Below are 15981 nucleotides of genomic sequence, written 5' to 3'. Positions count from 1 at the left end.
CATCCCACCATGTGCCTTCAATCAAATAAAACCAGAACCAGCGCCTGCTTCCCAATGATTTGTGTCCCAGTAGGGCAGAGAGGCAGTAAATAAACACAGACCGCAGGGGGTATTGGCGGTAACACACACTGAGGGAGGCCGAGTACGGAGAGTGGTATAGCAGGTGGAGAGAGTGATGCTTGCATGAGGTTTCCAAGGAGACAGTCAGGTGAGAGGACCATCGAGCAGAGACCAGATGGACCTCTAGAGAAGTAACTCTGCAGGCAGGAGGAAGACATGAGAGAAAGCCATTGGGTTTGTGGTTATTTGGCCTGTCAAGAAAGAGGCAGGGAGCCATTATGCTTGGAGGTGGAGGAGGGTAGAAGGACATGAGGAAAAGGTGCAGGAATGGGGGTCATGAAGGGCAGGCTGGGGGGCATTGAAATTTGGATCTGAATTAAGAAGCACTGTTATATTTGGGAAGCAGGCATTCCATGGAGGTTTTATGTATATAATCCTGGATTCTCAGAGGGGAAAACTGTGAAGGGAGGTATCTGTTTGTGGGTACCGCAGTAGTCCAGGGGTGAGCTGATGCTTGGGTAGCATGGAGTTTGGTGAACATGCAGGTGTGGTTTGACCAGCCTTGTTCTGTCTCCAAGCCCCACATGATCGCTCGTGTGCTTCAGTCTTCACATAGTAAACCAGATATGACTATCTTCAGATCTGGACTTGGCTTGGTTCAGGGCATACACACTCTTTGAAGCTCGGTGCTGACCTCCTTTGCCTCCCTCCATTCATGTGCCTCAATATTTTCACAGTAGGATGTGAAGACGTCCTATTCTCATGGGCGTTCTAAGTACACATCTCGTCTTTCTTTGTCCCTGGTCTGTTCCCCATGAAGACTCCTTTTCCTTTCAACATTACCTCAGCAGCCCTGCTCTGGGAGGTCTTCCTGAGTCCTCAGTGCTCATGTAATGTGGGAAGAAGATGAAGAGAAAAAAGAAAAGAAGGACGAGATGGAAGAAAGATGACAGGAAGGAGAGAAAAGAGGGAGGGGAAACAGGAAGAAGGAGGGACAAAGTGAAAGGAGGGTAGGACGGATTGGGGGACAGAAAAAGACAGAAAGCAAAAAGAACATACTGGGGCTGCGTCCAGAGAGGAACAAAGTCTGGTATTCGTGTACATGATGGGGTTCAGGATCACTGGGGAACAGCGGGAGCAAGCTGGAGAGAGCAGAGAGCAGAGGGCCAGAGACATTGAGAGAGCTAACATTCTCAGACCTGTGCAGTGATGTTTTGGAGAGCTGTCTTAAGCCTGAACATGTTCTCAACCGTGGAGAACTAGATGGAATCTAGCCCTTTGCCTTCCCAGCTGTATAACAGGCAGGCTTTGTGTTCTAGACTTTCAGGCTGGGCCTCTGAACATTTTCACGGGGTCCTCTTGACGAACAGATTAAATTCGAATGCGCAGGTAGGGAAACTAGGCAGAGTTTCCTACTGAACCTGTCTTGAGAAATGTGAATTTTACAGATTTTTTTTCCTTTCTAATTAGTCCCTCCATTTAATCGGCCAACATTCCAGGACCAAGGGAGTAATGCAGAGGAGACTACTTTGGGTCACTTGGATCATTAAGGTCACTGTGTAAATTAAATGCAACAATACACTTCCCAGCTGGTTTCCTGATGGGGTCTAATGAGAGTGGTTGCCCCCATGATCTCTCACTGCATGGATTCTCACCACAGAAGGATGCAAACAGACTTAGTGGCCTGCTTCTCCATGGTTGGGGGCATCTATACGGATGGAGGAGGGCGTACTATGTGACTGCACATGGAGGGGGCAGGGGCACTCAGCACGTCCTCCTGTAGGATGCAGCTTGGGGAAGTTACTGTTAGACAGCCAGGCTCATGAAGACAGTAGGTACCACAGAGTAATTCTGAAGAGTGGAGTGTGGGGGAGAAGAGGGAGAGAGGAGAGATAGAGAGAGTGAATCACACTTCTTCAGACAATTTCTCTAGAGAGACTGAGAATCATTGGGCAGGTTAGGAAAGAGACTCAGGGGTTGTGAAGTCGTGGAGTTGGGTATGCAGGGAGGTGAGGAGGATCTGGGAGGAGTTGAAGGAGGGGAGAATGTGAGGGGAAAAATATTTTCGAATATATATATATATCTCAACAACAAACTATACACACCAAAAACAATACTCTTGTTTGATCTGCCTTGGGAAATTTGGGTGGTGTACTATCTTTAATGTTACTTGCAGAGATAAAAACCATTTGACCTCCTGGATCCCTAAGCATGTACCCCCTTTGCTGATACCACACTTAGCTCTGTTGAGTGGGCCTGTTTAATAACCCATTAAACAAGAAGCTCGAGTCATTGAGATAGGATTTTTCTGAGCTTTGTAGGATGATATTTCACTGTTAACTCTGGCTTCTCTTCTGTCCTCAGGGGAAGAAAGGGGAAGTGGGTCCACCAGGAACCCCTGGAGCACTGGGGCCACAGGTAAGGACTGCCTGTCAACTCCCCTATTGCAATGGTGTTTTCTCTGGCTCAGTGACTTGGTACCAGTCCGTAGCTTGTAGCCAGCATCTTTGTAGTCACCATCAGAGAATGCGAAGGGATGATTACCAGTTATATCCATGTTCCTGAAAGAAGCAAACAAATGAAAAACTCCAAACAACCAAATTCATAAAAAGTAAGCTAGACTCTTCTTTCTCAACTGGAACCCTGATCACATGTGTATGTGTGCATATGCACATACAGGGACACACACTTATGCACATATATGACATTAATGTAGTAGAGCTGCTTGGGAAGAGGAAAAGGTCTAGAATGAGCAGAGTAGGAGAAGGAAAAGAAAGTGGGGGTAAATCTATATAGAGATTTGATATATATAACATGAAATAGTTGAACAAAAATTAGACCATGAAGTCTCTGTATAGCAAATATACACTAATAAAATAAAAATGTTATAAATTAAAATTTATAAATAGAAAGCTAAATGGGATGGTCACTTGTAATGAGTCTTACTCTGTCCCACCAGCTCCCAAATAATGACATGGAAATTTCTTACTAATTCTGAAAACTTGGCCTATAGCTTAGGCTTGTCCCACTAGCTCTTATATCTTAAATTAACTCATTTATATTAATCTGTGTTCTGCCATGTGGCTTGTGGTTGTTACTTCTCCTCCTGCACATTTTGCTTGTTCTGTGTATCCTGGTGCCTTCACATACCTCCTTGAGCCTTGATTCTCCCTCCTCCTCTTCCTCTCTCTTTCTGCCTGGAAGTCCCACCTATACTTCCTGCATACCTATTAGCCATTCAGATTTTTATTACAATCATAGCCATACATCTTCACATAGTGTACAAACATCCCACAACATTTCCCCCCTTTTGTCTAAATGAAAAGGAAAGGTTTTAACTCCAATACAGTAAACTATATATAATAAGAACAATTATCAGATGAGAAAAACATCCAGTGTCCAGTCAATTTGCATCTGGCATATTCTGAGAAATCACTTCATTATCTATACTATCTTGGTGAATCCAAAGTTTTGAATCTGATAACTATGTTCAATTTTGAATCCATCAAGAGACTCGTGAAGGATATAATATTACCTGGATAAACAGGAAGTGCAGAGCAAATAATTTCCAAAACAAGAGAAATGACATAAACAACTGACCACCTGAACCATCAGTCAAGGTTCCTCTGCAATGTTGGGGCATTCATTTGTGGCCTACAGGCCTAGAATATCTGACAGACTTTTCTGTGAAGCAGGTAGTTTGAAGGACTGTCCTACCCTGTCTTGGTAAAATTCAGTAGTTGCTTTCTTTTGTGTCTTGCTGGTCTAATTTGAACATCAGCAGTTGCGGCAAGGGCAGTTTCTTGCCCAGCTTCTAACTTAGCCAAAAAGAAAGCAAACTCCATTTGAAGGTTCTTTGATGTTCATTATCCTTTTTTTTTTAAGTAAATTGGTGCTTCCAGGAGCAGATTTGTCCCACTGTCATGAAAAGCCTTATGTTTTTTAAAACATCTTAAATACCATATTCTGAACTGTTTGAAGACCATCTGTCTATCAAAAATATATCTTTTTGGACTTGAAAGCATACCTAACAAGGCCTCAAATTTGATTGTTAGAGGACCACTAACCTATATTTCTTAATTATCCTAAATAGTGTGTAATAATAGCTTTCAAGGAGTAGAAGTAGAAATTTACATTGAATTGTTAAATGAATTGTGTAGGCATAATACCTTAAACAAGAATAGAAGCATATACACAGTATAACAAAAATAACCTTAAATTTGTATCAATATATAAAAATCCATGCCAGTGTAAAACATTTAGGACTAGTTGCATTTTTACTTTAAAAGTAGATCCAATAACCGACCCTTTTACCCTATCATTCCTATATTCCCTATTTTCATTTCAGAAAGAGAACCTTAAATCTAACTTCCTTTGCTTAGTTTCCTCCCTTACCGTGACCAATAACAACTTATAACCAACCCCACTAAATTATGACAAACATCTTATAATCCATTGAATGACCAACAACCACCCACCCCACCCTTTAGAAATGTGGGCGTCATGTACTTAAAATTATTTCTAGAAGATCCTGAGAACATTGAGATAATGGTCAAGTCCTGGGAGAGCTGGCTGTATCGTTTTCTCTCTCTGTGTAATGAGGAAGTAGGGCTTAACTGAAGTCTTGGCTGGAGTAGTACATGAGGCTCAACCATCTTGGCTAGCAGCTTAGAAGTACTTTCTTTGAGTGCTTTCTTTGCACTAAATGTTTATAAGTTTCCTATATATTGTAAACTGTGTATAATGGTACAGATTACTACACAAGTGGATAAAATTATATAATCATGTTGGCTCAGACAACTCAAATAACAACTACTTCATTCATAAGTTCATGTCACTGGTATATTTTAAAAAATGATTTAATTTATGTGTGTATGTACATGTATGTGTGTGTGTGCCCATGTAGGCCAAAAGAGGGTGTGAGACCCTTTGGAACTAGATTTACAGGTGATTGTGGGTATTGGAATCCAGACTCAGGTTCTCTGGGTGAGCAGCAAGCACTCTTAACCACAGGGCCGTCTCTCAGCCCCGTATTACACTTTTAAATGTGCAAGTTTTTACAGTTTTCTTGTTAGTTTTTATTTACAAATATTTGAGTTTTTGTTAAACCTAAAAGTGGTGTCTGTCTTTTCATTCCTAAATTGAGAACAGGTGTTGAGCTTTTTCAGTGTTAATCTTAAAATTTCAACTAATGGTAGAGTTTTGCTTTCTAATCAGACAATAGTCAACCACAAATCTTAGTAAGAACATGAAACTTACCCACTGAGTTAGGGCTGCACACCAGTACACGAGCTCCCTGTGTACCACCCACAGCGACGTTGCATTCTGTGTTTTATTATCCTACAGCCTCACAGGTGCTTTTAGGAAATGGGACCATTCAACACTGCCAGTGTTAAAACATTGGCACTGTGTAGGAAGTCGCTCTTGAATTTAGGAAGTTGGTAGCTTGCTGTCTGTGAAAAAATCACATGCTTAGATTCTTGCTCTTTTCTGATAGCATTTTTGGTATGAACTGCTGACGGAAGCAGCTTAACTTTGCCATGATTTCCAATTTGGTGGCGGTTTTCTAGAAAACAGCAGGCCCTCAGAGTCAAGCACAGCCACTCATGCAGAAATCTCGCATAAGGAAAACAGAAGTCTTTGTGGGACACATCCGCATGTTTGTGCAAAGGTGACGATGCCTGGGACTCTGTGTGGAATGAAAACCTTCGGATGGGAAGAGACACAGCCACAGCACAGAGCCAGTTCGAGAGCTGGGTGGACTCATAAGACTCTGCAGAAATTTCCTGAGATGGGCAATGATCACAGTTACACCTCAGGGGGAAAACACAAATTCTGCTCTCAGAAGTGTCCCAGCTGCACATGGAATTAACTTGATTGCTCTATTAATTCATGCAGGCAATTTTCATGCATCTTCAAATTCTGTCTTATTTCCTAAGTATACCACAGTTGGAACTACTGTTATAGAAGCAATTATTTGCTATTTCTTTATTAATAATTAGATTAATTGGCTATTTATATATCATTATATCTACTAATTACATCAGATAGCTGTTTAGTCACTGTATAGGCATTAAATGTTGCTTCATTAATAATTAGTGAACTGATTAGTTAATTAATTATGGAAAGTAATTGCTTTGTTTTCATTAGTGTTAATGCAAACAGGCATGCAGTTTGTCAACATTTATATCTACTGGCTAATGTGTTGCTTGTTAATAGTCAGATTAATTTGGCTAGATATTTTCATTAATGTTTAAAAGGAAAAATAAGGAACACACACACACACACAAATTCACAGATAATGATGTACAACCTTATGCTGTATTTTAGGAGAAAAAGGTTCTGAAGGTGAAGTTCATTGAGGTTGCATGAGGCCATCTAGAGTTTTATCTAGGGCATCCAAAGCCCTAGACATCTTACGTTTTTGTTTTGCAGTGATGTGGAACTGTGCATATCAGGCAGGTGCTAAACCACTAAGCTATGTCCTCAGCTTCAAGCCTTAAATTTTCACTTCACTTCCAGCCTGCTCTTCTCTTGGCCCTGAGATGAGTTTCTTGCCCTGCAGCATCCGTGGAAGCTGCAGACACGGAAGGTTGTCTTACACCTCAGTCTCCCTCTTTCATTAGCCACATTCTTTCTCAAGACACCGTCATGTATAAGAAAGGGAAAAGACGGTGGAGCATCCTGGTTTCTAAAGGTATTTCTTTTGAGAAGGGAAAGTAGGCTTCCTTATCCTCTGAAAACCCACATGCCAGTTAGGTATCTGTGGGAAAAATGAACAACAGGAGGCTGAATAGAAGGAGGATCCAGAGGCAAGACAGCTGTCATGCAAATCCATGGTCACCTGTAAGCATCACAACCCTCAGAAGACAGCGGAGGCCAGCTAAGCAGGTCCCCAGGGTAGGCTGAATGCTGCTTTGCATTGCCTCATATCCCCAAACTAGACTTGCCAGATGCTCTATGTCAATTGGAATGGATGCTGGAGGCCGTGTGATGCCTCCTGGGAACAGCTCCCAAGCTTTCTAACAGCTGTTTCCAGCTGCATCAGCCTCTTTCTTCCTTTCCATGGCGGTTGCAGTGGGTGCATTTAATTCACAAAGATGCCCCTAGTTGTCCTGTGCTTACAGCCTCAAATCTTTGGGAAGTCCCTACTGTGTGTAAGAGCTCTGGCTTCTTGTCAGATAATACTTGTCATATTCCTTACCTTTACAGGACCCAAAGCGTCAGCATGGGTAATGGATAATTCAAATTGCATACAGCTACAGATGTATATACACCCCATACAGTACACAGCTCTAGATGCATACACCCCAATACAGAATATAGCTCTTGTTGTATAAACCCCTCTACAGTACACAGCAGAGAACCAGGTGCTGAAGGTTTGGGTCAGAGAGCCCAAAGATGTATTTACACTCTAGATTCTCCTTCAGTCACAGAATGGGGCTGCAAGAAGGGCACGAGACTGGAGTGTTTAGCAGGACTTGGGCATGCCAGACTGGAGTATCAGGGTTGGGAGGTGTGTTGGACCATGGTGCTCTCTTTCAACAAGTTCTGTGGGATTTTAGTTGATTGAACTTCCCTTCTCCTTCCCTCCTTTGTAGCTTGGGTTGGAAAGGTCTGCCTCACTTGATCAGTGTGGGGGCTCAAAGGAGGTAGAACAGGCGCATAAAATCTGGACAGTGTGAATGGCAAGTGGAGTGCTCCTCTCGGGCAGTTCTAGGCTTCTGCCTTCTTTCCTGTGTCTCCCATGCATATGGCATGTGCCTCCTCTCTGCTGTTATTCATATGACAACAGGGATAGGGCTAGAGTGGAGGTGGCTATGGATGGAGTTGGTGATATGGTGGAAGGATCCCGTACTAGAGATATCAGGACCACTTGGCATCACACCGGTCCCTGACCTTATGCACCTGATCCTAACCTGCTGCCCGGGAATCTAAACAGGGAGCTCTTGTCCCTATGTGTATGACCTCCAGTTCTGGTTCCTCTGACTCAGCTGGACCCTGCAGGAGGCATATAGCTCTCTTCCACTTGAAGAAGATAGCTGTATAGCCTCTGGCAAAGTCCTTAAACTCTCTGAGCCTATTTTCTTCATTGTCAAACACTAAAGGTTTCCTTTTCACTAGATGGTCTCTAAGGATCATGAACTGTAGAATTCTGTGAACCAGAGCATCACCAACAGAAACAGGGCAAGGATGTTTGCAGAAAGCCTGTGTGTGTGTGTGTGTGTGTGTGTGTGTGTGTGTGTGTGTGTGTGTGTGTGAGGAGGTCAGAGAAGTAATGGGCTGTCCAGGATGCCCAATTTCTGAGAAAAGTGTTTTTAGGGCACAAAACATTTCAGCGCCATCTGCGTGGCCCGGTATGTAAGGAGGGAAGAAAGGGAAATGTACCCATGGTCTGTCTGGGAACGCCCTGTTAGGCTCCATTGTTGGGTGCTGTGAGGCGGGAGGGATCCTCTGGAGTGATAGTGGGTGGCCTGGCTTATGCTTTTATGGCATGGTGTGTCTGGTGATTCCTGCAGTTCCTTAATGTGCAGAGAGGTGAACAGGGTTGATCCTGGCAGCACATGGTACAGTGCCATGGCCTGGGTGATGGGGTGAGACGAACAGCCGCCACCCTTGATGCCTTCTCTCCCCAGCCCTTGTCCTACCAGGAGGACAGGTTGGTGCTTACCCAGGGCATTTCCTGACCATTGCCTCCCCAGTTGCTGCAACCCAGTGCAGACATCTTGGTCAGGACAGATGTTGCCCTAAAACCTCTCCAGAACTAAGTGAGCCACTGAGAAATAGAACTCCAGCGGCTACTCAAAGCCCTGTTTGGGTAAATGTTCTTGTGTATGATGGTTTGACTCCCACAAGCCACCCAGAGGCTGTAAATGGAACTGTTCGTGCTTTCGACAAATATGCCATTCTTTGGTTTCTATCGCCCTCCAGTGGCCATCTTGTATTATCGATCTATGACTGTAATTAGCCCCTTGTAATACTCTTGCAGATGCCTTTGGCATTTTCTGAATGCCTACTCCCTGTCATGGCCTGGGTTAGTTTCTATGTAGATGCAAAGGAAACACAAATGTTTGATGCTTGAGGATCTGAAGGTAAGATTAGAAGTTACCCTGGCCTTGATCACAAAAAGGCCCAGGCAACGGGAATCATCTCAGAAGAGAAGGGCATATGCATAAGAGTACTCTGAGCCTCCAGAGAGGGCCTTGTCCAGAGGGAGCACGGGACATAGTGACTTCTCTTGCTTGGAGAAGTTGTGTGGGGTAGGGGAAGGCTGTAAAGACTTCTGGAAGAATACAGAATGCCAGGCCAACAAAACAAGAACGTGCTGCCACCAAAACCAAGAACAAGAACCCCACAGAGTCCTCATCTGCCATGTGCCTGAATGCTCTCAGATGAGCGGTCACTTGGCAAGACTGTCATGAACCTAAAAATGCTTAGAATGATCTCCACCCTCTGCCGGGGCCCCCTCATTGCGTAGTGACCACTAGTCCATGACTGGTGACCCAGCACATGTCACATGGCTCTATTCGTGTCCTCCATAGGCTGTCTGGAAATCTAAAAACACACATGGTTGACATAGGTCTTTTATTAGACTACCTGGTTACTCCTAAGTTAAAACCACAGCTCTTCTCACTGATGTCTCAAGGCCTGCTATGGGAACACCCTGTTCTCTCATGGAGCTTTTGGCTATTGTATAAAGTCAACTCTGCTGGCCTTTATTCATCGGGTCCCTACCTGCTGATGTGTGTCTAGCCTGTTAGTCATTTCTTCTTCCCAGGGCTCAGGTGCCTGCTCTGAGCCTCTTGCCTCAGTCCCCCAGGTTCATAGGTTACCTCCCACTCAGTGATCACAGGTTCCCCCACCATGACAACGGACACATGAGCTCTGGCTTTTTGTCAGATAATACTTACCATATTCTTTGCTTTTACAGGACCCCAAAGTGTCAGCATGGGTAATGGATAATTGAAATTGCATACAGCTACAGAAGTCTACACCCCATACAGTACACAGCTCTAGAAGCATACACTCCGATACAGTACACAGATCTAGATGCATGCACCCCTATACAGTACACACTGTACACAGACAATGCACATCCCTACTCCTGGTCAGACTGGTTCCCATGGAGCAGAGGTGTGCAGGGGAGAGGTCTCAGTGAACCAAGGAAATCAGCAGTCTATGGCTGGAGACCCACAGTCTGCTCTGCGATGCTAATGCTGGCATCGCCTTGGGCTGTGATTGGTGACTTAAGAGGGCTCTGGGAGAATCTTGCACATGTGTATGCATGCACATTTGTGTATGGTCTCCTTAAATGTTCAAATAATTTAGGTTGCTCCTAATTTGGTTTCTTGTTGATGCACTAAAACACTGGCCACAAATAATGGGTAGTCCATTATTGAGTGAAGTCAGTGAGGCAGAATCTCAAGGCAGGGACCGAAGCTGAGACCATGGAGCTGCTCATTGACTTGTTTTTCTCTGACTTATTTTACTCTGGCTTGCTCCCCTATCTTTCATGTGAAGCCCAGACCCACCTGCCCAGGGGTGACACTGCTCACAGTGGGCTTCCCCCCACCCCATCAACCAGCAATCAAGATGATGCCTCCAGTCTGATGGAGGGAGTTCTTCCATTGAGATTCCCTCCTCCCAGATGACCACCGTTTGGGCTAAATTGCCCCAAACTAGCCAGCATACAAATTGGACATTTATTAGTCATTTGCAATTTTTGCTTCACATTTTTTCCTTTCTCATTTCTTTTTCTTTCTGTTTGAAATCTGGTGAGGCCGATGAGGCCGAAGTCCTCCCACACTGCCACCTTTTCTCTCTCCAGCACCAGTTTGTCCCAGGTAGTTTCTCGGGGTTCTTTTCTAACCATTCACTCTCTCTATACAGGGCCCGCCTGGAGCACCCGGTGTTCAAGGGCCCTCTGGACCTGGAGGCCCTCCGGTAAGCCAGGCTTGACTTTCTCCCCAAGAGGACTTTGGATAGCATTCTCAAGGGCAGGGAAGTACCTTTCTCTGTCCAAGTCCGGGATAAAGCCTCCAGAGACAGGAAGATTCAGGAAGCAGATGCCTCTAAGCTGCTACACTCCCAGGCTCTTGGATCCAGTGGTTATAAATGGCATACAAGCCAGTATAACACCTTGGCACCTTCCTGTGACATGGGATCGGGGGGGTGTCATGCTACACCATTCTTCAGGTGTACCTGATTGTGGGCTAGCCTCAGAATACAGGATACCTAGGGCAGTATTTGTCAACATTCTTATCTCTTGTCCTCTAAGGGTCAGTTGGGAAACTGTCCCCTAGCAGGTAGACCCAGCCGTGGGCAGAGGGTCGTGAGTCCTGACAAGTAGTTGGCCGTGGGTGGACATGATGATGAACAGAGCAGACAAGCTGTAGGGACAATTCTGAAGTTTACAATGACTGTCAAGGAGTATGGTAGACACACTGAGGTACTCTTCTTCAGGCCTGAAGAGGCCTGATTCTGTGCCAGGGATGGCATCAGGGCAAGACTCTAATCTCAAATTTTCCTTTTCAGGGTTTACCTGGAGAACTGGGCTTCCCTGGAAAACCTGGGCCCCCTGGTCACATGGTGAGTTCTTTGAGCTTATTTTAACTGGGCAAAGATGTGTTACATTTGTTATTATTTCTAAATACTGCGGAGTATCACTTTAACTAACTGTGTAAAGATATGTTACGTTTGTAATTATTTGTAAATACTGCGGAGTATCACTTTAACTAACTGTAAAGATGTGTTACTTTTGTTCATGCTACATTTGTTTAAATTTGCAATTATGTGTTATTTATGTAACTAATGTAATTATGTTATTAATGATGTAAATATGTGTTTTACTTTGCCTGCCTAAAGCACCCAGTTAGTCTAATAAAAAAAAAGCTGAATGGCCAATAGTTAAGCAGGAGAGGACTAGGTGGGACTGTCTGGCAGAGAGAATAAACAGGAGGAGAAATCTAGGCTCGGGAGGAATGAGAGATGGAGGAGAGAATGAGGGAGATTCCCGAGGCCAAAAGTCAGATTACTGCCATCCAGCCAGACACAAAGACAGCAGGGAAGTAAGACATAGAAAGAAAGTAGGAAAAGGAAAAAAACCCCGAGGCAAAAGCCAAATAAACAGGTTCCGTTAAAAAGCACTAGTCAGAAAGAGAAGAGCTAGCCAGAAAAGCGCCTAAGCTAGATCAAGCATTCGAGAGTCTCTGGGTCATGATTTGGAAGATGGTTGGTGGTCCAAAAGAAGAAGAAGAAAAAAAGGCCCGCCACAACATAATGTGGATGGTACTGTATCGTCTCCGGGATCTCTTGGATGAGGAATAGAATCCTGCCCTTCGCTCTCATTCATCTGCATGTATAGTAAATGAGTCAGGGCATGGACTGGAGGGCAGTAATTGTGTAGCCCCGGGAAAATGTATAGAAAGCCTGGCTGGCAGAGACTGGCGCTTCGTGAGCAAGGAGACAGCTGGAGAGTGGGTAAGGTTATGTACCCCAGTCCAGCTGCTGAGACACCTCCCGGTTTTAAGCAACTCCACAGAAGTCCTTCCTAAACTGGCCTGGGTTTTCATTTTGTTTCTTTCCTCTCTTGGTTCAGGGGCCACCTGGAAAGGATGGGCTGGATGGACCACCAGGCCTGCCCGGCTCCAAGGTGGGTACTCACAGGGTGGCATTAGATAGAGAATCGAAGAACAAAGAGCAGAGGAGATTCCTGGTGGCTGAGCTCTGAGACAAGATGCTCCCCCCGGGCTTTGGAGCAAGGCTTAATTGAAATGGTTGGGTTTGCAAGGTCAGATGTAACAGGGAGAAACAGGAAGGCTCTGAAAGTATTAAAATCAATCTGGAGAGAAATTAGTCATGGGGGACTTTTTAAGAGTTTTTAAGAGTTTTAGGAGAGTTAAAGTTTAAGAGAGTCTCCGGGGGGTGGGGGGCTCCAGTCATTAAAATGGGCTTTTGAAGGGAAGCATCAAAGATGATATTCTAGGAGGTGGGAATCAAATCTGTGCTTTAAATGTTTCAAGTGAATAAATAAGCAATGGATAATCCTTAATTTTTTATGAGAATTTAAAATTTGTGTGAATGAGTATCCGGTCTGCATGTGCGCCTATGCACCACGCATGTGCAGTGCCTCCGAGGTCAGAGGAGTGTGCTGGCCCCTGGTGTCCTGGAACTGGAGCTGTGGGCTGACACCTGGGTTCTGGGAACCTACCAAAGTCCTCTGCAGGAGCAACAACCTCTCCAGCCCTATTGCAAGTGTGTATCTGGTCAGATGTGTCTGTCCACAGCCCTTGTAAGGCAGCTGTAGAAGAAAACTTTTAATGTTTCAGTGGAATTCATTGGTATAGACTCAGATTTTTTTCCCATAACAAAATGTAGAATAAGTGTGGTTGTAGACAAATTTATAGTCATTTTATTTGCTTATCTCTGTTGGACAGAGTGGCGGGTTTCAGAAGGTTGTTTTTATTCGGGTGGGCCGTGGACTTTGACTAGGATCAACCTTCCCCTCTCCCTTCTCCTTTTTACTCCCATCCTTCCCTCCAGCCTTTTGTTTTCTTACATACCATATCCACACCCATGATTCCACGTGTCTAGAAAACCTAGCAACCACCAATGAGAGAAAATAGATTTTTTTCTTTTAGTCAGACCCATTTCATTTAATACGGTGTTCTGAAGTTACATCTATTTTTCAGCAAATGATATGACTTTTATTGTTCTTTATGGCTGAATAAAATCAACACACACATAGACATGTATACACATTTTCTTGTTTCTATTCGTCTGTTGAGGAGCACATGGGCTTGTCACAATAATTCCGTAATCTGACTATTGTAAATGGTACTGTCTCTCTGTGATATGCTGATTTAGAATCCCTGGGATGCCACCATTTAAGGCCATTTGTGTAAATATTATTCACTTTTCTCCCTGGCTAACCAAGCACTTCATAGTTTCAAATCAAAAGGTATTGTCACGCTTTCTCTAGCCTAAATCTCTCAGAAGGAAAGAACGCCATTTGTACTCAGAACTAGGGAGTATGGGAGATAGGAGCTGTCCTGAACTTAGAGGGCCACAAAGAATGGGGGTTCAGAACCACCTCTCTATAGGTGGTTCCAGACCCATCCGCAGCCAGCAGTGAGTAGGTGTGTTCAACTGTGCTCGATATCTTTTGTGCTGACTCTGCATTGCTTTCTCACAGGGAGAACCAGGGGACCCTGGGGACCGTGGTGCACCTGGAATGCCTGGACCTCGGGTATGACACTCCCTATTCATGTTCTGTCTGTGCCTCCAGTTGGAAAAGAGCAAGTTAGCAGTCTTGGCAGATCCACGGGGCTCTGTTGTGATGCCCAGAGTCTGGTCACAGCAGAATCAAGGTCACCTCCTGGGGACAGGTGCTAGGGGATGGAGTGGTTCTGCTAGAGAGACTTGCTGCAAGAGTTGACTCTCAGGCTCCCTGATGTGTCCCAGAGACCTGGAGTTACCATGGATCTGAGAGTCCTAGGTATAGGCTCCTTGTTGATTGGAATTGCAACTACTTAGGTTCAAGATGAACAAACACAGTGCGCATGAACTATGGGCAGGCCAAGAGTTGTTTCTATTTGGGAAAGCAGAAAGCAGTATGAGGGAACAGGGAATTCCTATTTGTAGAAATAATGAGCCCTTTGGTTTCATGCCTCGGGGTCTCTGGGACTTAATGTTCCTTTTGCGAGAGCCAAGACCCGTGGCTTGCAGTTACTGTGGTCGTGTGGGTCCATGTTTGAAGGTGTGCATAGATGATGATGGAGCTTTGTTATTCTGTCTACAGGGAGGAGTTGGGGAGCAGGGCCTTGCAGGTCATCCTGGCGAGAAGGTTAGTTTGATCATATTTTTATTTATTCAGCTCATTCTTTTAATTAACGAATCACCATCATACAGCACATCTTAGGTAAACATTTTCAGGTGTCAAGAAGGATACTGTCTTTTGAAAGTTCATTACATTTATTTTGTCTTCATTTGTTTGCTTAATACATTTCAGCATGTCCTATGCATCAGTAGTGTTGAGCATTAGAGCCCAGCTAGGAACTGAGAGACTCTAGATGACATAAGAACAGTTGAACACTGTAGTGATGGAGACATGCCATCCTGAAGAGGGGGCTAGGGATGTCAGAAAAGATAGTGAAGGAAGGGCTCACATTGTGGCTGAGCCCCGAAAAGATGGAGAAGTCAAATACCCAGAGAGAGGTGGGGTGACAGTTCCTGAGAGAGGCAACGACCCAAACGGGAAAGAGCTTGGTACCCTAAAATAGATTCTCCAGAATTTTCCCTTGTGCAGAGCTCTCCTTTCACGTCACTAAACGTGAGATCTATGAGGGAACGAAAAGCATGTGACCCAGGACCTCTTTCACAGGGACAACCTCCCACTGATATCTACTGGTTTTGTTCTCTTAGGGGGAAGTTGGCCTTCGCGGTGCTCCAGGCCTCCCAGGACTGCGTGGAGAGAAAGGAGACCAGGCAAGTGTGACTGCCTTTTCCCACCAGGGCTATTGTGCTTGTGCCCAAGGAAAGAGCCTCTTCTGGAGTCTAATACCTTTAGGGTGAGGTGGTGAATTTGACTGGGAGAATAGAACTATTCTTGGCATTGAAGGGAGAGAAACACAAGACAATCAGAGTCTAGAGTCCTGAAGCAAAGATGGAAGGACAGTGTCTGGGAGACACCTCTGGGAAGATTAGGGCATCCTCAGAGGAAAGAAGGGGGGGGGGTGGAGGTACCAAAGTCAGGAGTCAGCTGCTTCAAGAGCCTGCTTGGAGTTAGGCTTCACGGTGGCCGTCCTGCACATGAGGCAAAGACAATGATGAGGGGTGGGGAACAGGTGTGAATGCAGGGTCCCACTGCCCAAGGTCAGAGTGCCCTTACCCAGAGAGGCAGTGGTTAATATTGTGTTGGGT

At 44.8% G+C, this 15981-nt stretch overlaps 1 protein-coding gene across 3 annotated transcripts in view; it reads left to right on the top strand.

Annotated features, from left to right (window-relative positions):
• Positions 1-15981, top strand: part of Col22a1 (collagen type XXII alpha 1 chain) — a 225483-nt gene that overhangs the window by 98677 nt on the left and 110825 nt on the right. For all 3 annotated transcript variants that reach the window (XM_075959464.1, XM_075959463.1, XM_075959465.1), the window contains 7 exons: positions 2425-2478; positions 10951-11004; positions 11596-11649; positions 12659-12712; positions 14255-14308; positions 14861-14905; positions 15484-15546. In XM_075959464.1, coding sequence (XP_075815579.1) covers positions 2425-2478; positions 10951-11004; positions 11596-11649; positions 12659-12712; positions 14255-14308; positions 14861-14905; positions 15484-15546 — 378 coding nt within the window. The remainder of the gene's footprint in view (positions 1-2424; positions 2479-10950; positions 11005-11595; positions 11650-12658; positions 12713-14254; positions 14309-14860; positions 14906-15483; positions 15547-15981) is intronic.

This window comes from Microtus pennsylvanicus, chromosome 2 (assembly GCF_037038515.1).
Source record: "Microtus pennsylvanicus isolate mMicPen1 chromosome 2, mMicPen1.hap1, whole genome shotgun sequence".
NCBI lineage: Eukaryota > Metazoa > Chordata > Mammalia > Rodentia > Cricetidae > Microtus > Microtus pennsylvanicus.
Note: the sequence above shows the minus strand (reverse complement) of the source record. Positions and strands in the feature narration are given on the sequence as shown.